The following is a 22,274-nucleotide window of genomic DNA, read 5'->3' as shown; positions in this document are numbered from 1 at the left end:
GCCACACGGCTCCCTCCGGCTTGAGCCAAATCCAAACCCCAGCATGAGGTTTTCATGCTGATGGACTGCAGCAGGAATCCGGGGTGTAAAACCAGGTCACGGAGCCCCAGGCCGGGCGCAGGGACAGGCTGGCCCAGCTTGGTTATCTAACTCCAGCCCCGCTCCGCGTGCTCCCTTCTCCCACCTGCAGCAGGACAGGGCAGCAGGCAGCACCTCGGGGCAGCACAGCCATCAGAGCAGCACCAGGACACCTGGATCCTTCCCAGAAAGGGGGGTTTCTGCCTTCAGGAAGGCACACAAAGGGCTGCCAAAAAATCCCCAAGTCCTGCAGAAGCTCAAGCCACAACAACGACAGCAGGGCGCCGTTTACAAACAATGCAAAAGAGGGTTTATTGAAACCATCGGTGAGATCCAAGTCCTACAGGGCACGATTTGCAATAAGTTAAAAGAACCAAACCAAACAGTCTTAGTGTTAAAAAACGCACTAATACATAACACAGTGATATATGCCATCATCACCCATCTGAGTTACTGAATCAAGGCACAAAGTCATTCATTAAATACTGCAAAAAACCAATTACACAGGGAAATAAGCCGGGGAAAGGACTTGTTTTGTTACGAAGGTGCTGATTTGGCACTGACGCGTTTAATTGAGCTGCCACAGGGAAATCTGCGTTTCCAAAGTATCTGGAAACATTAATGGACACCTTAAAGCCAGAAAAGCCCCCAAAGCCAAAAATCCAGCTCTCCTGAAGGAGCATTCAGGGTGCCTGCGGGAAAGGTCAGGTCCGGGTGGGATCGGAGGAGGGAGAGAGCTGATGCTGTGACTGCAGTGAGAACACGGCCCAGGCACCTCGCTCCCTGCTGGGGGATTTCAGCAGGACACAACCCGCATCCACCACACTGACCGGGCTCCCGCTGCCCGGCTCCAGCCACGCTCCCAGCACACACGGGCTGCCAGGCTTTATCGCGCTGAACAGAGGCGATTCAAGCTAGGGGACAGGGCAGGGGAGCCTCCCTGCACCCCCAGACTCAGCAAACAGTTTGGAAAGAGAGGAATAGAGGGGGAAAACCCCACCCTTTAGAGTCCAGGGTGCTTTGGGGGTTGTGGAGTGCTCTCCTGGGAGCACCCCGGCTTCCAGCGCAGCCCAGACACCCCAGGACTGGGCTCCACCAGCAGCACTCATCCTGCACAGCTCCCTTGACTGCCTGAGCTACAGGTCATGGAGCAGAGGGAGCCAGGGCACCCTTTAGGCAGCTGTGGGGCCAGCTGGAAGCAGGGGGTAAGCGTCCAGGCAGACCACGGATGCTGCAGCTCATTTTGCTGCCAGCCTGGGCGAGCCGAGGCTGTGGGCACGGGCCTGGCTGGCACCAGCTGCCGGAGCCAGGAGCTGCCCTGGAGCAGGCGAAAGCTCAGCGGTTGCCCCAAGAGAAGAACATCGGTTCTACACAACCCGGCTTAAGTTCCACATCCTACAGTATTTCTGCACACACCCTGATCTGAGACTAGGCAAGGGAGGGAGGCGATGGCCAAACCCTCTCGGGCACCGCAAAACTTGACAGAGGTTACTTTTAGGGGGTGTGTTTTCTGTCCACCTTCCTCTCACCAGCCCGAGGACACCCAGCAGCGTACGGACAGGGCTTGTGTCAGTGCGGCTGCTGCGGGGACTGCAGCTTTCAGGGCTCAGCAGCCGATTCAAACTGTTCTCCAGGCTTTGCACCTCGTTCCTACAGCCCACACCAGGGCCCACCAAGGAACAGGGCAGAGCACACACACACCACGCTACAGCAGTCTCCAGGGGAGACATCATCTTCACACAGCGACCTGTCCCACTCCCTCGGGCTGCCAGGGTGGACAGAGAGAGCAGCGCCTGAAGATCCTCACCCGGCATCGCTCCAGTTCTGAGGGCAGGGAGGGACACAGAGCTCGCTCTGGAGCTGGGCTGCAGAGGCAGCTCGTGTTGTTTCCCCGAGCGGCTCATGCCCGTCCTACAGCCTGCCCACCTCCTGGCAGAGGGGACAGCGCTCGGAGAAGGCTCCTCAGCAGCTGCAAGACTGAAAGAGTATTTGCAGGAGAGCTGGCATGGCCACTCGGGTACAGGGCTCCCCAGAGTGGCAAGCCCAGCTCCCGGGCAAGGTTAAAGTGCAATTCCACTCTGAAAAAACGTCCTAGATCCCCTGGCACCTCAAAACCAGTAGGAGAGGTGGTGTCCGTACCAGCAGGGACCAGCCAGCCGGGACCCAGGGTGGTTTTCATTTCACCTATAATCAGTTTGGGGACAGGGAGGAACGCTGATGCATAAATCGGGGGAGACCAGCTCCCTTTCTGTGTCACCAACACAGCCTGGCTGGAAAGGAAGCAGCAGAAGAGACAGACACAGGTAGGCTTGGGACTGCAGAGTGGGGCACACGGGGCTGTTCTTAGGAGAAAAGGCCCTTTTCTGAGCAGAATGACTTTAACCTGCGCTCTGCTGGCCCGGTGACACCCAGCCACACCACCAGCCGCGGCTGGGGTCTGTCACCACACACACCCGCCGACTACCGAAGCAGGGCCCAAATCCAGGAGAGGGCGATTGCAAATCAACCTGCAGCCAAGCGCCTCTCCCACAGCCAGGAGAGCTGACTCAGAAGGGAAATCTAACACCACACATTGAAGCTGCACTTCTCACGCAAGCACCCAAGAAATAATCAAGCCCGGCATCCCCAGCCAGCAAGTGTTTTCCTCCAGACACAGGCTGAGTCAGCACAGTTCTGCGGGCACAGAAGGATCGAGGGGAAAGCCCTCTTCCCCGAGCTGACAACACTTCAGTGGTGGCCAAGCACTGAAGTCCCGTCAGCTCCGAGGATAGATGCACTGGCAGCTGCCCCCCACAGCCTGGGTGCCCCAGACCCTGGGGGTGCGTCCCCGCCAGCCACGCTTTGGTTTGCAGCTTCCCGTTTGAATTCGTGATCTGGGTTTGCTAAGAGCACGGCTACAGGAGAGAAGCCTGGAGACGCCTGGGCCAGGGCAGCCTCTCCCCCTCCCTCGCCAAGCTCACACTCGGCTGTGGAATCGCATCCTGTAGAGGCGGTCCCGGACGTACTGCTCGGTGTCCACAGCCACCTGGCTCAGCCAGATCACCCTGCTCTCGGAGACGTCCTCCTTCAGCTTACGCTTCATCAGAGACACCGACCCCGGCTCCTCGCTGGGCTGAGGCCCCCTCAGCAGCACGTAGCAGGCGTGGCGGCTCCGCTCGAACAGCGCGGCTGTAACGCAGAGCAGAGGGAAAAGCCCGGCCTAAGGTCTCTGTGCTCAGACTGGCCACCAGACCCAACACCACACACCCACAGACTCCAGGAGGTACCAGTGACCTCCTGCTCCTCCTCGCTGGAGGGCTGGAAGGAGAGGACTTACCTCTGAACGCAATTATTTGTTCCGTGCTGTTGCGGAGCTCCAAGAGGACATTAGTGTAGGAAGGGTGGAAAAGATACAGCTTCTGGAGAGGAGCTCTGGATCTCTGCAACCGACAGGACACTGTCAGGACACGGACCCACGTGTTATCCCAGAGACAACGTCAGCACCAGGCTCAGCGATTGCTCACGCTCGACAGAATACACCCAGTCAGGTACTTGTCCAGGTCTGCCCAACTCATCCTGTCTGATGCTGCCAGTACCAGTGCTGGGATTTTGCCTACTGCTCGGTGCCCTCCTCCCCTCCCCACAACTCCTGCACACAGCAGGCCTGTCTGCTATGGGCAGGAGACAGATTTTTGCCTTAGGGCTCACAGAGCTAGTGAGGAAAGCACAGGAAGCTCAGCTGGTGCTCGGGCATCCTCCAAGACACAACCTGTCACTGCCGCTGCCAGCCGCTGCCCCAGAGGGCCGTTACACAGCTGAGCTGTGCATCGAGGCCGCCAGAGACTGCCCTGGCGCAGAGAGAGGGTACTCACGTGGCCATGGGAGACCACTGCGTGCAGTACTGCCGCGGGAGGCTCCAGGCCAGACAGCAGCAACTTCAGAGGTACCAAGCCAGCAGCCTCTCGCCTCACCTGCACTGCCACACCAAGGTAGGGCTCTGGGCAACCCAGTGACTTTGTTCCCAGAGCCACTAAGTCCCTTTTCTCTACGTAGCCAGGCTGAAGACGACAAAAGCTGTTGGTGGCACCACCAGCTGCTAGCAGGGACATCGTGAGGACCTGGTACAGACCAGATCACATGCAGAGGCCTGCCTGCTTCTAGCAGACCAGACTGGTCAGCGACCCCACACCCAGTGCAGGAGGCTGCAGCGTTAGTGGCACAGACAGATGCAAACGCTGGGAAAAGGGGGTAGCTCCACCCCATTCTGACCCAAAGTCTAGAGAACAGCAACCCTTCAGCAGCACTACTCACCGTTCTGTTTCCTGCCGCCTGGTATTCACCCCAGATGAGGAAGGTGGACCGGTGATCAGCAGTAGAAAGCGTGGCTGGCCCAGGGCTCTCCGCTCTGGAGTTCAGCTTCAGGTCCCACTGCACTGCTCCAGATCCACTCTCAACAACCATAACCTAGCAGGGAAGAAAGAAAAGGAACTCACACCAAAACAGCTCTAACAGGCTATAAGAAAGAAGTCAAGTCAGCTGTCTCTACTCCACACTGTCTACAGCAACAAGTATCTGACACATGGGAAGATGAAGAAATGCTTGAAGCTGAGCATCACAGAGCTGTGAGACCTGGGGCAGGCCACATCAAAGTCACAAGTTTTGCAGCTATTTCAAGGAGTTCAGCGCTCTGTCATTGAAGCCTCTTGCTGAGAAGAGAATTAAAGTGCCTGTGCTGGCTTCAACAACCTGTTGAAAGAGATCCTTTCCCAGCCTAAAGCTCCGTAACATCAGCCAGAGGGAACACATCCCACCAGCTGCCCTCGACTCAATGCCTGTTTGAGCTAAGACAGAGAAAAGGGAAGTTAAAAGGAAGAGCATTCAAACCTTCTTTCTGTTGGGTCCAATTTCACTCTCGAGGACAATGCCAAGAACATCAGGTTTGTAGTAACCCAGCAGAGGCTCACTAAGGGACAGAAAGAGAACGGACAGATCACAACCCACCCTGATGGCTTGGGCATACCCTGTTCTTTCAGAGCAGCCTCTGTCCTCCCAGCAACCCTCCTGGTAAGAGACTCGACTGCTGTGTTAGGTTAGCCTGGTACCACTGCCAGCTCTGAGCCCAGTCCTAAGATAGCCACAGTGGGCACAAAATGAAGAATCAAAGCTTTGGTCTCCTTCATTTTGAAGCAGCACCTGACATTTGCTAGCAGAGGACACAGAAGCAGCACGATCCCGACACGACCACAGAGCAGGCTTTTACATTTCAAATGAATTTAAAAAATAGCGTCTGCCAGGACATCGCTGCTCTGGAAGCCTGGAAACGCCTCATCCAACCCACATCGGTCACACTACCTCACAACACGGGACACGTTGAGGGTCCACAGAGTCTGAAGATTTTGTGCATTGATGAGCGTAGCCATGTCCGAGCTTACAACCAAGATGTTCTCCCGTGATTGCCCAGGAATTTTTGCCAGGTAACGAATGTCTCCAGAGCTGAACAATGACACAGAAATTATTACGCTTTCTAGTCTGGGGATGGTTTTATTGCGGGGTTTTGTTTTTTTTCCCTGCAAATAGGAAACCCCAGCCTGCTCTCCCTCCTTTCCTGTGAAACCCTGAGCAGGCCATCAACACCAGCCCTCTCCCCAAGCTTTGGATGTGCTCCTAGTCCAAAAGCCATGCAGCCAGGAAAGAACAAAGCCACAACAGGCCATCCTGTCAGGAACACCAGTACCCTCCAGTCCACCAGCAACCAAGACACAATCTCACACCTGAGAAGGGATAAGCGGTGCGTGCTGTGGTCAATGTTCTTCTCCCACTGAGGATCTTGCTCAAAGCCGGGAAGCTTAATTTCCATCCCAGTTGCTGCACTGTAGAGATCTTTCAGGGAATATGCATAGATAGAGTTTTCTGTGCAAAAAAGGCAAGAATGAGGGAGAGAAGTGATCCTGCCCTTGCTCTGAACTCTACCATTTTTCAGATCTGGCAGATCAACTATATTTTTAGGGCTTGCATCATAAAGTTGGAGTGGTATTTTGAGACTCAAGCCTGCTTTTGAATGCTTTTAACATCTTATCTGTTCATAATCCAAGTGTTTCACAGTAATCATTTGCTATAAATGACTACTTAAACCTTACATTCTCAACATTTTACAAATAAAATTACTACAGTAAGTAACAAACCTTAGTTTAAGCAGAAGCCCGCCCCTCCTCTTGGCCTTGAATAGCTCTTTCACTAGGTGAAAGCACGACACAGCTTTTAAGAATGCAAAACACTCTCAGGCAGCTGTTCAGTAATCCTGCTTTCACAGTTATCATCACTCTTTCAGACTGAATTCACAAACAGAACTGTACCTGTATAGAAAAGGAAGTAGGAGGAGGAGCCCAGGTTCAGCCTGATATAGCGAGCGTTCCCATCCACGCTCAGGCTTCCAGTGGAGCCAATCTGTTTGCCATTTTTTCCTGAATGGATGAAGGTCTTAATCTACTCAGGGAAGAGATTAAAAAAAAAAAAAAAAGGTTAAAGCTGCATCACACTATTACTGCTCCAATTCGAGTGTTTTCCAAAGCTGCTGAGCAGCTGGTACTGAGCAGCAGCTGCATGGGAACAGCACAGGCTCAGATGAAAAGCCTCTCCCTGGTTTTGGAGGGGTGGGCACGAGTTAGATGACCCCTCTGCTGTGAATATTTTTTTAAGTTTGAAAACCACTACCAGCACAGCCACTTGCCCCGAGATTTTACTACCTCTGCCAACCAGCTCCCCGGCAGACTGGGACCGCTAAGCACAGCGGAGATCGATTCAAGCCTCCTGAGCAGTGACAATGATGGAGAGGATCTAAGGGCAGAAACAAAGCAGCATATGGACACAGGGGAAACTTGGCTTCACATGGTAGCTCTGCTAAATATTTTAAGTGCCCTAATCTACTCCTCCGAAGGCTGACATGAGTCCAAGCAGATAAAAAAGCTGACAAGTTTCTTTATATTCTTTGTGCAGAGTACCAGAATTCACTAAAAATATTTTACCCAGGAGAACAAAGGCTAAAACCAGGATCAGATTCAAATGTCTGGGCAACAGTCATGGTCTGGGGAGAGCAGTGCAGGCTAGGGAAAAGACAAACATCACACGGAGAGAAACAGCATCCCTCAGAGATGCTGAGTCAGGCAGGAACCCTTCCCTCTTCCCTGAGAGGGAGAGACTGGGCAAGAGAAGGAAATCTGCTGCTCTCAAAGTGAATCTGGAGTCTGGCAGGTGAATAACGGATCGAGTTTGCTGGGGAGAATGAAGAACATAGCTGGAGAGGGCGAGCAACACATCCACCAGCTGTTCCCAGCCTCCCGCACTGGGAGGAGACACATACCGGCTCCTGTAGATCAGCTTTACCTTTACTCACAAGCACAGGTTCAGCAGCTGCCCTGGGACAGTAACAGCCAAAGGCATTCACACAGCGAGTGAGAACACACACCACCTTACTCCCTGCATTGCTCAGTACCTCTGTGTGCTGCTACAGGCAAAGTGTCCTGAAAAATGCCGTGTTCTCCCAGCTGCACTCGTGCCGAAGCTCGCAGCGGGTAGGGGTCAATAAGACTCTCAGAAAAAGCTGCCACCTAAACCCCCTGCACACAGACCCTTCCCCACAGACGGCTCAAAGCTCTGCCATTTCAGGAAACAGCAGTACAATGAACGTTCAGCTTCCACCCTCGTTAGCAACAAAGCTAATTTGCTCAAGCTCTGAATCCCCCTTCCGACAGCAGCGCCTTTGTCCGAGCCGCAGAGCTCCACGCGAGCTCCCGACATTTTGGGTGATTTCTCAAAAAAGCACGTACTTTCACTTCAGTTGACAGAGTGCTTGCCAAGCCTGGAGGGAGGAAGGGATTTCATACCAAGATAGCTAGAGAAGTTAAATGGAAAACAAATCAAAAGGCAGTCTTGCAGAACAGAGACTGCATTCAAACATTTCTTGGCTGCCTAAGACTAGGGGGGGGGGACAAAAAGTCTTGAGATAACTGGGATAGCAAAAGCAAGGAGGAAAGAAAACAAAAGAGACGCAGGAGTCGGAGAGGATAGAATTTCTGATGACTCTGGCAACAATGTCTTGGACAGTAAAACCTTATTTATTCATGGAGTGCTCTGGTATGATGAGGACACGGGGCTCCCACTCCTCCCGTCAGACTTGCAGGGAACCATAACGCTTGTGTGCTTTCAACAGGACAGATTGCGCGTGCAGATGATGCCGTATCACTCAATCACAGATGCAGATGTTTTAGTATTAAAACACTTCTAGCTACATGACTTTCCTGCTCTGAGAAACGGGAAAAACAGTATTGGAATGGAGATACAACAACTAGCAGCTATTTCACTACATCAGCCCAAGTCAGAACTAACCAGGGCAGCGACACAAGGAAGAGCGCCGTGCAGAGCAGACCACAGAGACACGAAAGCCAGCAGAAAAGGGCAGCGGTGGTACAGAAGCGCTGGCTGTCAGCTGTGCTTTCATCCAAGAGCCAAACCTGTCAGGGTTTGTTCACTTCCACTGCTCTGAGCAGAGTCCCAGAAAACTGCACGCTCATCTTGCCTAGGCTCACTGCACACAGAGCCCAGGACCGCAGGAGTGCAGACTGACAAGGGGCAGGGACTCCTGGCCAGCTTTTTTCTTATTTTTTTTAAACCATAAAACACTTGTATTGATTTGGGAGTACATCTCTGCAGGGTGGGCAAGAACCTACCCCAAACCCACAGATATCAGACGCCTCTGGACACTTCCTCTACGAAATAAATAACATTCCTGCCATGCCCTGTGGTTGGGCCACTGGGTTTATCGTAGCTTCAGAGTGACATACCTTATCTCCTGTAGCAATAAAGTTTATCAGGTCCTGAACTCCGTCACTATCCACATCTGGAATCACTGACACGGGAGTCAGCACAGTATAATTAGCTCCAAAGTCACTGGACTGTCTCCACTGAACCTCCCCTAGAAGAGAGTTATTGGGAAACATTTACTACAACGCACTTCAGGTCGAAAGGCTTTTAAGGCCCCTGCTCCTCCAAGTACTCTGCAGTAGCCAGCCATTCACAGCTTATCAGCACCACAAGCCAGTCACATTTATGCTCATCACGGGGTACTTCGTTGCATTTCTGCATTTTAAATGAGTCCCAGCATCCATAATTTCAACTTACATTGGAAAGTAACTCTACCTGCCTGCACAAATGCACCCTAACATCCTAGGCACAAAGAACAGCTTGCTTTTCTCCTGCTTTACGTTAACAAGCTTCCCAAGTTCGTGGCATGGAGAATCCTTTTTTGTGATCTAAAACCTTGCTGCTGTGTACTTAAACCTGCACAGTCACTTTAAGACCAAAGAGCAGCTGAATTCTGACCACAGCATTGCAGCTACTCCCAACAAAAGTTTTTTTGCTGCAGCTTGCCTCCTGCAGATGTTCCCGCAGATGTTCCATGCTGATGTGACCAGCTGCAACTCAGTTCACATCCCACCTCTCCCTTGTTTGAAGAACACGCACGGCGCATTCAAACTTGTTTGTAAATAGAGGTGGCAAAGCTGTGGTTTTTAAAACATGGTGTCTGTGGTGGGGTGAGTTTCTCTTCAAGAGCTCCAGGCCACCTGAGTGCCTCTACTCCACACACTTTGCCCAGGGCTGCTGGCCACCTTCCAGTCACTGCCCAGTGGAATCTGCACTGGAATTTGGCAAGGGGGGGAGACTGCTGTGGGGGTTTCTTTTTGAGGAAGACTTAAGTGACTAACTAGATGCCCAGAGGGGCACCCTCCCCTTTAAACAGTATCACACACAGTAATTATCCTTTCAGGAACAGAAAGTAATTATCTGTTCTTCATCAGGAAGGATGAGGAATTGCTACCTGACGCTCTCTGCAATAATCTAAGGCAGGTTGTATTTCCAGTAGGATTCCTCCAAAGCTTTTACTGAAACACTGAAAAAAATACTTGGATTTGTTCCTATGATGACAGCTGTGAAGTAGAAGAGTGCCCCTAGGAAATCACTGCAAGGCAAAGAATTCTACCCCCGAAGAAAACAAGCAGGCAAAGGAAGGAGAGAACTTAAGTTCTAAATAACTATATCCTGGTTTCAGCACAGTCCAAAGCTAGAACAGCAAGACCAGGCTGACAAAATTTGTGTTTCAATGCATAAGGCTCTAGTCTTTGCTGGTTAGACAGTGGATATAGTTTTGGAGGAACATCTTACTCTCTTAAAAGAGCAATCTAGAAACAGGTAACAGTGAGATGGATTCAACACAAAGGACCTGAGAAGCTTTCATGCTCTAACACAACCCCCAAAGAGCACAAACTGTGAATCCAGTCCCATCCTGCTCCATCAACGGGAGATGGGACTATTCTGTCCAACACCTGGCACGCTACCGTGCTTCCTCAGAGCCCAAGGTCACAGCAGAAGCACGGCAACAGAAGTCAAGATGGAAATTACACAAGTGCCCAGACAGCAAATCTAACCTGGGTGAAAGGGGTTGGTTTTTGGTCCAGAAGGAATAATAAAATTCACACTTAGATGACGGAGTTCATCTCTCACTTCCAGCAGCTGCAGAGGACACAAAGCAGGATTGCCTGCTTCGGGCTGGATGAGGTCCAGGCGCACATCCAAAGGCTGCTCTCCCAGTCTGCAGCTCACAAGCCATCTGAGCTAAAGGCAGGTCTTTTCTGCAGAGCAGTGTTAGACTCCTCTCCCATGCCCTTGACCACTTCTTCACTGAACACTTGTAAGCTCCTGGCATCCACTGTACGGTGGACATGAAGAAGTATCTCCTTTTGGTTTTTCTGAACCTATCACTTGATAAAAGAACCACGAAGCACTTAAGAATTGCGACAGGAAATAATAATTCCCTGTTCTTCTACTTATCATACGTAATTTTACAGACTTTTCTCCCTGTTGCATGGTCCCCAGGCTGGAGTTCTGGTTTATTCAGTGATTTCTTGCGCAGAAGTAATTTCATACACCTGGTCATTGTGGTCCCCTTTCTGCCATACCCCTTAGGAGACCAGCGAGGACCAGAACTGCTCACAGGGCTCACAAAGCAGGCTGCTGGAGGATAAGGTGAAGAGAGAAGGTGTGACATACACTTACTCCTGTCCTCTTCCTTAAGACTCTGCTTCTGGCCCTGGCAGAGACGGAATACGCAGCTACACAGACTTCTGCTTGGACCTGGAACAGCTAATCTTAAGATCTGGTGTCCCAGTTTGCTTTAAGATAAACATGCAGGAATGTCAGATGCCCCACACAAACAGAAGCATGCAATCCTACGCTTGCCTTCTTGTTTGCTCAGGTCGCTTATTCTGGCAGTGATGAAAGCAAGGCTTAACACAACTCGAACTGATAGAGAAGCACTGACTTTATCAGCACTGAAAGATCAAAACCACACCAGACACTTTCAGATGATAATCTGCCTACCTCTCCTTCAGTCTTCCTACAGGCAGAGGCTAGGCAGCCTGAGAGCCCTGGAATCTCACCAATCCTCCACAACGATGAATCATTAACAGAGAAAGATTGTTCTGCCTACTGTTTTCAGCACAATGTGATGTAAGTCAGACTTTGCCACCTCAAATACAGCTAGCCTGTTTAAATACATTTTATTCTGATCTGCCCTTCTAACCCCCAGCAGAAGTCAACTACGCTAAGAAACCCCTTTTAACCTACTTCATCGCAAAAAGGTATCAAATACACCAGCTTCGGGGTTATTCACTTTTCTATCTGAAGTAATTTTTCATCTCTTGCTTTTAATTTATCCACGGAATGTTTTCTTACCATATTGTTGCTGTGACCTGTGGCTTAGCCTGGTTCCTTCTCTACATGCTTGTGCTGTTTATGGCTGTCTTTACATATGTATCTTTGGCTCAGCAGTCACCTTCCTACACTTTGACCTAAAAGCAACTACTTCATTAATAGTCCATAAATAACCTGTACTAAAGCCTATTGATGAGAGAAATGGTGCTAAGATCTCAGTTGGTACAGAGTCTTCCAGCTCTGTGTGTGTCTACACTTCCATCTACACTGGAAATTAAAGCTACACAAGATTTTCCTCAGATTCTTTAGAGCTATACCTCTTGCTATGTCTCTCTCCCAATTTTTGGAAAATAGGGTGTGAGGGGTTCAATACCAGATACAGAGCATGGGATCCTAGGCGTGTTTCCAAGGGAGAACAAGCATTGCTTAGAACCTTTGAAACAGTCACCTCCAAACTGGAAACATATTTCAGGCTTCACCAGCGACGAAGGTTTAAGGTGCAACAGATGGTCACTGCCCTGCTCCTAGAGAAGTACAGGCACTCTTTACCCTCACCCCGCATTAGGCAAGATGATGATGAATTTATCCATCTATAGGTTCAGAAACGAAGAAGGCTTTCCAGAGGAACCAGGCAAAATCTTGGACTACTGAAACTGGTGAGTACTTATCCTAAGTGCTCTCCTTGATGACCTTAAAATCCCAAATCCCTAAAACTCCCACTCCTCTTGCCACTGCAGGCACTCCTAGCACTCACATGCAAACAACTGAGAAACATCACAGGTTTGTGTTCAACCCCTGAGAGTATACAATAACATTCACAGCTAGTGATTGCTTCTCCTCTTTCAAAAGCTGTTGAAAAGTTGTTCTTCTAATACAGTGGCTGGCACAAACCACCACAGCAGAGTCCAGCCTTTGGAACAGAGAGGCTGAGAAAACAGGTGCTTCTCAACAGCCCAGCGAATGGCTCTGGCAAGGTTTTCAAGAAAATAAATACCCTGCGCCCATTGTTCATGTACCAGCAAGTCATGTCACGCTGACATCCCCAGCCTCCGAGGCCTGAAGGTCACCTGGTGAGGAAAGCGAGCAGCACCGTCCCCTGTGTGGCAGCGGTACTCTGCTCGTCACTCACCTGTCCGCAGGTCAACTGCTGTAAGAGACAGCGGCTTCCCCACGAGCAGGCAGCCCGGGGCCCCAGTCCCGCCGAGCTGCTTGAAGCCACACTCCATCCACTCGATCTCCTCGGCAGCAGGCCTCTCCCAGAGCGCTCTGCCGTTCGTGCCGGACAGAGCAGCAATGAAGGCACACGGAGAAGGCAGACCTGCAGAGAAGAGATGTCAGAGGGAGCACTACCTACACCTACCTGTGCTGCTCCGCACCACCTTAGAGCTGGGACTCACCCAGTTCCTCTCCCCACCCAGCTATCCTGGTTTTCTCTCCCAGACCTCACTAATTAGAACTAAAAGAGAAATAACAGCCCTTTTACAAGGTTTTCCATTTCTGAATCAGCTACCTTCATCCGAACAGGATCTGTTGAAGCTGCTGCTGCCGTTGCTAGCTTTGACAGCAAAGATGACATCTTGCACTTTGTCTTCGTTCACATCTTCTACAGTGAGAAACTGGTAGGCCACTGTAAAAGAGATCACAAGCCAGACACTGGTCAGGATTGCCTCAACCAACAGCAGAGCGAGCTGGAGCAAAACACAGATTCCTAGAGACCTACTCACTGCCTCCATCTCTGAGAGTGTAACATTAGGACAAACTGGCTTTTGTATTAAAAAAAGCCATCTACACGAGCACCAGGGAATGGAAGTTAGTGCCAAAGGATTTCTTAAATTTGCTATCCCCCAGAGGATTTGTCTTTTTTTAAAGCCAAGCAGTCAGAATTTGAACTATGTTGAACAAAGAACAAATCTGGTCTTGGTGTGGGGTTGCTATTCCCAAAATCTAAAAAAAAAAAAAAACCAAACCAAACAAACGCCACAAAACCCAGCCCCAGATACTCCATCTTTCTCACTCTCAGCTAAGAGCAACCTTTTCAGCTCAGAGTAGCAGAACTTGGGATCTCTGCATTAACACACACAGCTCAGTCCCCGTTGGTGAGCTCTATCTCTGCGTTTGTACCATAACCAGCACACACCCACTGCACATAAGAATAAAGAAAAGCTTTCACAGAAGCGAATGCTGAGCCCCCGGGGAGCAGTACCCAGGCTAAAGAGCCGACTAAAGCAACTATAAATTTGTGCAATTTATGAAAAAAACAAGATGCAATTCCTCTTCTCCCTTTCCTGTTAGCCAGGGAGAAAAATTAGAAAGTCATACTGACAGAGGGAGAACGCCTAATTGTCCCCAAGCCTCAGCTCAAACTTCAAGGGAACATTTTACAGCCCAAACTTCAACGAAGATTTATTCCCTGATACCCTTCCCCATTTTTTTTTTCCAAATGAGGCCAGCCTGCTACCTTGTTAGCGCTTCAGAGCAGCATCTAATTTCTCCATTAGATCCTGTAAACACCTCCTGGAAGGCCACTGCAATTACGACGGGCCACTGCTTATCCAGGTCAGGTATTCACAGCTCTCGCTCCCAAGGGCAGCATCCCTGCGGGCCTGGCTCCAGATCGTGCTTAGGTAGAGCTCCACAATTCAAATTCGTGGCAGATAAAGGAGAAGGACTGTTGGTAAGTATTCATTCTGCTACAGCAAGCTCACCTGCATTGTCGTAGTTTCGGAACCATGTTCTTTCTGAAACTGGTCTCTCTGGGCAAGGAATGATAAACGAGAAAGCAAACACAATTATCAGACACAGAAATAATGAGATGAAGAAGGCAGCGGTGCGCCACCGGGACAGCTGAGACAGTCCCGATGACTGCTTGCTGATAATTCTTCTCCCCACAGAGTTTTCATGGTTCTCTTGAGGTTTTACATCCTCAGTCTTCAGAGGGTGGATCTCAGCTTCCGAGTCTTTGTTATCCATCGCAGTGCACTCATCAGTATTCAAGCACCCTTCTACCCCTTCACCTGCAACAATGGAAAGAGCAGTTAAAATAGAGTTTGGGATATATCAAAAAAACAACAAGAATATTCTGTTACTACCTGATATTCACGCTGGAAACATTGAACGGGAGGTGAGCAAATCAGTGTATGGTCACAGAGCCGGATACAAAGCGCCCCTGGTACCAGAGGTCTCCCACGCAGAGCAATAGGGAGAGACCGTGGGACGCAGGAATAGCACTATTTCTTCAGAGGAGCAGGTCAGCTCTGCTAGACCCGGGCAAAGAAGGCCTCTACGCAGAAAGGACCGACTGGTCTGTAAGTCTCCCTCGCAAAAAACACACCAAAAGCTTCTTTTTCCTGCAAAGACTCGTTGCCACCTCCTGTGTATGTCAGTGTGACTCCCGGCTGGAGAGGTGAAAGGAAACACTCGTGACCTTTATATCCCCACGTAGGCTGTTCCCTACTGTAATGAGCACTTGAGCTTCCTCAGGAGAGCAGGGAAGAAAAACACCAGCATGTTCTGTACAGGAACAAACCAAAGCTCTTCGACACCTTCTCAGATGAGAAACCACTTGGTAAGTTTAGCAACCCAGCCCTGCAGAAGGGCAGAGAGTGATTACTTCCCTCCCCAGAGGAAAAAGAAGGCATGAGTTGAACCTAAAATCAGGCAAATTTGATTTCATCAGAACGAAAGAAGAGCTAACAATGGCTATTTTAGTTTCTCCTGCTATAAATCATAATCTTGAGCTACAGCTACAATAACACAGGGGTTCTGTGCTAATTTGTTACTAAAAGGGAAAAAAAAGAAAAAGCCCTGGTTGGTTACAGAAGTCTGTAACTCATTACCCCCGACAACGATATAAATCAACTTTATATACAGCTTCTCTGATAGTGTTTCTTTAAAAAAAACAGCAGAGGGGAAGAAATAAAGAACACCACATTCCAGTAGCCTTGGAAAAAGCTGCATGACAGTGTCATCAGAAGTTCTATCAGAGCAAATAAACATGACAACTGAGCCAATTTTCCATGACCGTGCCCCAGCAGTCACGTGCCTGGATTGTCCGCTGGAGCAATTTACTTCCCCAGCAGAAAATAGCTTAAACGCAGTACCGACACAGCACACCGAGAGCGCGGGCTTTACTGCAACAACAGCAGGGCTTGTTGTGTCTCATGTTTCATGCCCAGGTTCATCTACAGGTTCAAAGAAACACAAGATGACAGTCACCCATGGGAGGCCAGGCTCCTTCAGGCCACTGCAGCTCGACTAGAGGGGTCTCACCTCCCCGGCTTGTCCCCATCCCACCACAGGGAAGAGCTACAGAGTCCTCTTCTCTTCTGGGCACAAATCACAGGGGAAACAGACCTACAGCAAGGCAGGGGCTGAGCACACGGGGCGAGCGGGACAGCCTGGCACGCTGCTCTCAATCCCCCAGCTAACCCCAGCGCCTGCTGCACTCACAAGGCTGGAGTTACAAAGCACTTACCCCAACACGAGCACTCAGGCATTTATTCTACAACAGCACATCGAGTACGAGATCTCGCTCCAGACAATTTAATTCGAGCTGCACAATACCATGCAAATGCAATTAAATCAATCAAGTAGAAGCTGTATCTTCTGCCAAAGATCTTAGTCCAAAGACCTCGTCTGCCTTTCACGTCAGTCTGCCAGCCACACCAGAGACACCTCCACGAGGCCGGCTCTTTCCAGACCAACCGCAGGCACCTGACAAGGGCAGAACGATGGAAAGGGGAAGAAAAGGAAGAGCTGTGCATTCAGCCTTCCCCCCGGCCGGGCCACTGCGCTGGCGAGCCCAGCACCACTGGAGCCAGCCAAGCACTGGACCTCCAGCAGGTTCAAGGTACAAGGCTCCAGGCACAGGCTGAGCAAATGATTTACCAGAGCGGAGCAAACGCCGCTGCAGCGATGGGGGATGGCAGGACTGGGTTACGCAGCCTCCCTTGTGCCGAGGCAGATGGCCTGTGTATCTCTGGCGTGCCTGCCTGTAGCTGCAGGGACAGGTGGATCTTCCCGAACGCTGCGGTAACCAGCGTCCACAGCACAGGCTGCAACAGGGCTCCAGCACAACCCCACCGGCATCTCCAGCGGAGCCCTCCACAGCCCCCAGTATGGAGCTGGGAAACCTCCAGGCCACAGCAGAGCGCTTCCAGCACCTACGAGACTTCCCGAGAAGAACCAAAACCAGGCTTCTCCCCGCTCAGTCCAGAAGGGCCACCATCTTAATGGAAGGGGTGTTTTTATGACTCACTATAAATCACACCACTGTCATCTAGACTAGGACGAGAACAATCAAAAAGTGGTAATTATCCTGACAGCCCCAGCAATTCCCCTTCTTTTGCAGCAATGACCCTAAGAACCACCGATCACAAAGAGCCCTCAATGCCTTTAAAGCAATTCTTTCTCTTTTCTTTCAGGGTTTGAATAACGCCCTTTGCACCCCTGCCAGAGCAGAGGCAGTGCCAGAACAACGACCGCAAAGGTCAATGGCAAAGACTCAAACAATGCAGGAAATCCCATCGCCTGCAGTTGCCAAAGTACATGCTGGCAGCATGTGAAACGGTCCGAGTGCTGAAAAACAACGAAATCTGGTAATCAGTTTAATTGAAGACAAGCAGAAAATGATAGTGTGCATTTCAGATGATCTTACTATCCTCTAGCAGCCGGCATTTTGTCTCCTGCTGGTAGAGGACACAAAATAATTCACTGGGAAGTTTAATGCGCCCAGTCACCTTGCAAGGAAACACGGAGCGACAGAATCCTGTGCTGCTGCATTAACACACGCTGCATGCACCAGATCTCGTAGCCAGCACTGGCTCTCTGCTTGGGGACGGGAGGCCTCACCGTGAGAAAACATGGGAGAAAGAATTCATAGAACAGGAAATAATTAGAAAGCACATGTGACAGACCCAAACTGAGCCCACGCAGCCCCAGGAGCGCTGCAGTACAGCCAGGACCTGAATCTCACACGACTTCATTTGCTGGTGTGCGCTTCCATCGCTCCCCAAGCTTTAAAGGCTACTCACCCCCAGCAACGGGACGAGGTAGGAGCAGTCCTCGATCAAAGCCACAGAGGAGCGAATACCCTTTCCCGTCCCACAGTGACAATGCTGCGCTCAGGACAACCGCGGCTTTACTCACCTTCATGGGGCACTGACTTTCCTCTTCTCCCGAAGCTACAGCGCAGATTTACAGATCTGATCTGAATCAAACCAGTGAAACTCGTGCAGCAAGCGGTCAGAGCCAAGCCCCAGCCAAATCCAAGAGACAAACTGTCATTATCAGTCAGCTAGAACGGCCTGACAAGCACAGAGAACCACACACGGTCACAGGTAGGAAAACTGGTGACAGAAACCATTTAAGTATCAGTGTAATGGAAGGTTTCGCTCATTTTCCACCCATAAAATACCAAACCACAGCACTTGTAATCTCACCAGGCACCAGTTCTTCCTGGAAAATTTCTAGCAATATATCATAACTTAGATCTGATGTTCAACATGTTTCTACCTTCCACAGAACAACGTGATCAGATCCTGAGTGGCCCTTTTATGAACCCAAACACAGCATTTGGGTGGTTTGGTTCTGTACATCTTTGTTTTAAGCACCTTACAAGTTTCCTTCCTGTCAGCCAGAAATCGCTGAAGCCCCAAGCTGCAATCAATAACGACCAAACGGCTTCCAAAGTTTGGTCTGAACAAGGCACAACGTTCCCTTCACGGCTGTCTTCCACGAGCAGACTGTTCAGTTTTGATCCGACGTGCGGCGCGGCACCGCAGCGAACCCGCCGGGCAGTCACCTGCTGCAACACCAGGACATTACTGGGTCATTTCTTCCCTTTTCCGCACCCCCACTTACATCAGGGTCCAGCCACGAGGAAATAACACACAAGATTTCCCCCAAACGAGATTTTCCTTTCCAAACACACTCAGACTGCCCTGCATACACGAGTTTTGCTGGGTCACCTGCAGCTTGTAACTCCTTCTTGACATGAAGTCGCAGCCACGGGCTGGTGGGGAGAACCGGCCCGAGGAGACCATCCCCTTCTGACACCGGGGTACCTCTGCTCCTGCTCGCATCCTGACGGCCTTTGTAAGGGCACGGTTTGTAACCCAGATCACAGCAGAGACAATGCAGGCACCTGGCTCAGAGAAACACCCACGTTCTGCTGCTACAGCTGTCCTCTCCCCTCCCCTCCCGCTTGCTATTTTGCCTCTGCTAACACAGGTCTCTTTCGAAACACCAGATTCTTCTTAAATGACACTTAACCCTCCGGTGCAGACACGACACGTGCCACAGAGCATTCACAGCAAGTGAATTAGAAATTCCTCCACAGCCCAACCACACGTCATCTCAGGAGGTGATATATCCTTCATTTGTAGGAGAGAAGTCCACTTTTCCAGGGCAGTTTTCACTACACTCAGGGTTCAAGCAGAGGAACTCGGTCTGTTCAGTGAAGAGCAAAACATGATCCAGTACTTCTTCCAAGGGAGCAATGGGAAGAGCAAAACTCTCTCAGATGAAGAACAGCATTAAAGCTGCAAAGTTGTGTGGAACTGGTTACAGGTTAGGCCAGCACTAACAACCAAGCAGCAGAAACACGTGCCATTTATCACCCCAGAACTTACAAGCTTCGCTGGATCCAAGCCTCTTGTCCTCACCGACTGCTGCAGATCCCTTGTGTCAGCCCCACGAGTAGTAGTTAGTGAGTTGTTTAAATCTCTCACACTAGAGACATCCCCACCCCATCCATGGGGCTCACGCCAGGAGCACGGCGGCTTCTTCGCACCACCGGATGTTTAACACAATTGGGGCTTGGGGGAGATCTTGGTGCATGAAAACCCTCTAGAAGAGGCTGTCGTCATTTCATGTAGGTTTATTTAAAAGACAAAAAGGAAGCACATTTTTTAACTGGAGCACTTGTTTCCCAGGTCACGCGCTCCACGCTGACTCCTTCCTGCACCGCCTAGCGAGGTTTATGGCACCATGAAACAACAGCCTTCCCCCAGCCGCTGTTGTCCTTGTCAGCTGTTTCCTAGAAAAACCTCTTCTCTCTCCCCAAGACGTTGAATTTTTATTTTCCTCTCTTACACTTACACGGAGGAAAGCTCACTCACAGGCCATTCCACCCAGCTCTGCAGGGCCTCTCGGCTCCCTGCTTACACAGGCAGCCCCTTGAGCGGGGTCCGATTCTGCCCCAGCATGCAGGAGGGCTGACTCCAGTCACGCTAAGCCGCCCCTATCTGCAGGGCCGCCTGCCCCTCGAGCTCCCAGCAGTTAGGTGAGAGGCTTTCGCTTTCCAAAATAAGGCAAAAAGGGTGGAAATGAGATCATAATTTAACACATTACAGCGTTTTTTTTCTTTCTGCAAGAAACGCTCTAATTCACGCCTGCAGACTAGGCTTGTGGCCTGCTGAGGAAAAGAGAAACACACGTTTGGACCCTCTCCAGGAACGGCACTGCAGGCCGTGCGCTGAGCCCCGCAGAGGTGAGGACCTTCTTGTATTTGTTTCATTGAAATACAGACCCGCACCTCCAAGTGCTGCGTAAGCGCCTCCCCAGGACTCCTACGCAGCCTGCCAACCGCACGGGATAAACCGGCTCGCATCAAACGCAGGATGAGAGCAAGGAGCGCCTTCGGCAGAGTCCCAGCCTTTGCAAAAGGGGCTAAATCCTTTCCCAGCCTTCTCGATACGGCTCTGGGCAATGCTGGAGCCGCTGGAGGCGGACAGCGAGCCCCTCCGATCAGGGACAAGCAGGGGGGGTGGGCCCGACCCTCCCGCTCCCCCCCGCCCGGCAGCAGCGGGCCGGCCCACCCGCCTCACTAACCCCTTCTCCCAGCTCTGGGCTCCGCTCCAGTACCGCGGGGTTCCCGCCGGCGGCGCGGCCCGCAGACCAGCCCGGCCTCTGGGGGCGGCCAGGAGCTCGCTGCGCCCCCCGCCCTGCCCGCCGGTTTCCCAGGGCCGCGGCCCACCCAGCCCAGCCGCCCCCCGCGGGGCCCGGGAGGCCTCGTCACGGCACCGGCACGACCGACCCCCGCTCCGCACTCACCGCCACCGCCGTCACTTCCGCCTCCATCCCCTCCCGCCGGAAGTGACGCCAAGACGCAGCTTTCCCGCTTCCGCCCCGCCCGGAGCCGCGCCTGCGCAGTGCGGCGGGTGGGCGCCGTGTGCCGGGCGGGGGCGGCCCGGTGGCGGCGGCGCGGGCGGGGAACCCGCAAGAACAAGGCCGGGCAGCACTGGGGAGCCACAAACACAGATCTTTAATGCGATCAGACCGCGAGAGAACAGCACAGTCACGTACAGGCATCCCGAGAGCGCGCCCGCCGCCCCCCCCGGGCCCCCCCCCCCCGCTCTCCCCTCACCCGACACGGAGGTTACAAAAACAATAACGTGAAACCGCGGAATTAAGTTGTAAAAACGGACAGGGAAGGGGGTCGCATGCACTAAGGACTAACACCGAGGGAGCGCCGGGGCGGCCGCAGGGAAACCGAAACCATTACCATTAAGCAGCTTTTCCGAGCCTCGAAGGGGACAAAAGACCCACCGGAACCCCCGGCACCGGTCAGGCGGCCGCAACACAGCATTTACAGACGCCTCCCACCGCGTGGGAACGTTAGGAGGGAGCTGTCGTTAATTAAGGATACCCGCCTTACCGAGCTAACGAGCAGCGGGCAGGCTCGGGCCCCGCCAGCGCCCAGCTCAGCAGGGAGAAGTGCTTTCCTCACACAAAATACCCATCCCGGGGTCTCGCCTGCAGCGGGCACAGCGCCGCAGCCTTCCTCCCCGAGCATCAAACAAACCTAGTCACAAATAAGCTAGTTACAATATGCAAATTCCTCCCCCACGCCTCAGGACACAGCTGGTGCCTGCGTGGAGGAGAAGCACACACGGAGGGGTGACTCCTTTCCTCGCCCTGCCCCTGGATTTTGTTCCATCCCGAGCCACCTCTGCCGCTTGGCCACGTTCTGCCCCACTGGCCTTTTTAAAAACGTAACACCAAGTCAGGAAACTCCACAGAGGAAGCTCCGACTCTGGCACGCACAGTAACGAGGCAGACTAGCTGTACACCTCTACAGAAATCAGTCCAGATCTTCCCATTTTGTTCACACCCAGTATCTGAGCAGCAAAGGTACTAAAACCAGACTCGAGTCCATCTTAAAAACACGCTCCAGCTGACGCAGTCATCCTCACAAAGATGAGCAGCTTTCAAAATCAGCAGATAGGGGCCAAAATTTTGCCTGTCTTGACTGAGCTGGAATAGTGAGGCAACTCGCAAGTGCTGGAGACATAAAAATGAGGTGGCTAAGAGCTAACAGGAAAAAAAGAACTTCTGAATTTCTTTTAACATATATAAACAGAAGGAAAAAAAATTAAGTGAGAACCAGTGGTACTGGTGTGCTCACAAAGGGTCAGGTAGATCTTTTGCAAAGGGCTGAAGCGTTACAAATG

At 51.5% G+C, this 22,274-nt stretch overlaps 1 protein-coding gene across 2 annotated transcripts; it reads right to left on the bottom strand.

The window, feature by feature from the left end:
• Nucleotides 1-365: 365 nt before the first annotated feature.
• Nucleotides 366-20,902, bottom strand: FAM234A (family with sequence similarity 234 member A). Of its 2 annotated transcripts, none has more exons than XM_068420187.1 (12): nt 20,875-20,902; nt 14,526-14,834; nt 13,331-13,447; nt 12,950-13,138; nt 8,895-9,025; nt 6,411-6,540; nt 5,829-5,967; nt 5,410-5,550; nt 4,942-5,020; nt 4,369-4,521; nt 3,395-3,497; nt 366-3,246 (listed from the first exon to the last, which is right to left on the bottom strand). In XM_068420187.1, the coding sequence occupies exons 2-12, from the start codon at nt 14,788-14,790 to the stop codon at nt 3,035-3,037; spliced, it is 1,659 nt and encodes a 552-aa protein (XP_068276288.1). In that variant the 5' UTR covers nt 14,791-14,834; nt 20,875-20,902; the 3' UTR covers nt 366-3,034. The 2 variants fall into 2 exon arrangements, with proteins under 2 accessions (XP_068276288.1, XP_068276287.1); XM_068420186.1 differs by lacking the exon at nt 20,875-20,902 and adding an exon at nt 14,910-16,513.
• Between the last annotated feature and the right edge of the window lie 1,372 nt (nt 20,903-22,274).

This window comes from Nyctibius grandis, chromosome 30, assembly GCF_013368605.1.
Source record: "Nyctibius grandis isolate bNycGra1 chromosome 30, bNycGra1.pri, whole genome shotgun sequence".
Taxonomy (NCBI): domain Eukaryota; kingdom Metazoa; phylum Chordata; class Aves; order Nyctibiiformes; family Nyctibiidae; genus Nyctibius; species Nyctibius grandis.
This window is presented reverse-complemented; position numbering and strand designations above follow the sequence as displayed.

Excerpts from the sequence above, each read along its gene's own strand:
- FAM234A (XM_068420187.1), bottom strand. The coding sequence starts at position 14,790 with ATGGATAACAAAGACTCGGAAGCTGAGATCCACCCTCTGAAGACTGAG. Across the intron at positions 13,139-13,330 it reads CAGATCCTGTTCGGATGAAG|GTCTGCCTTCTCCGTGTGCC; the intron begins GTAGCTGATTCA and ends TCTTCTCTGCAG. Across the intron at positions 4,522-4,941 it reads TTGGACCCAACAGAAAGAAG|GTTATGGTTGTTGAGAGTGG; the intron begins GTTTGAATGCTC and ends CTTCCCTGCTAG.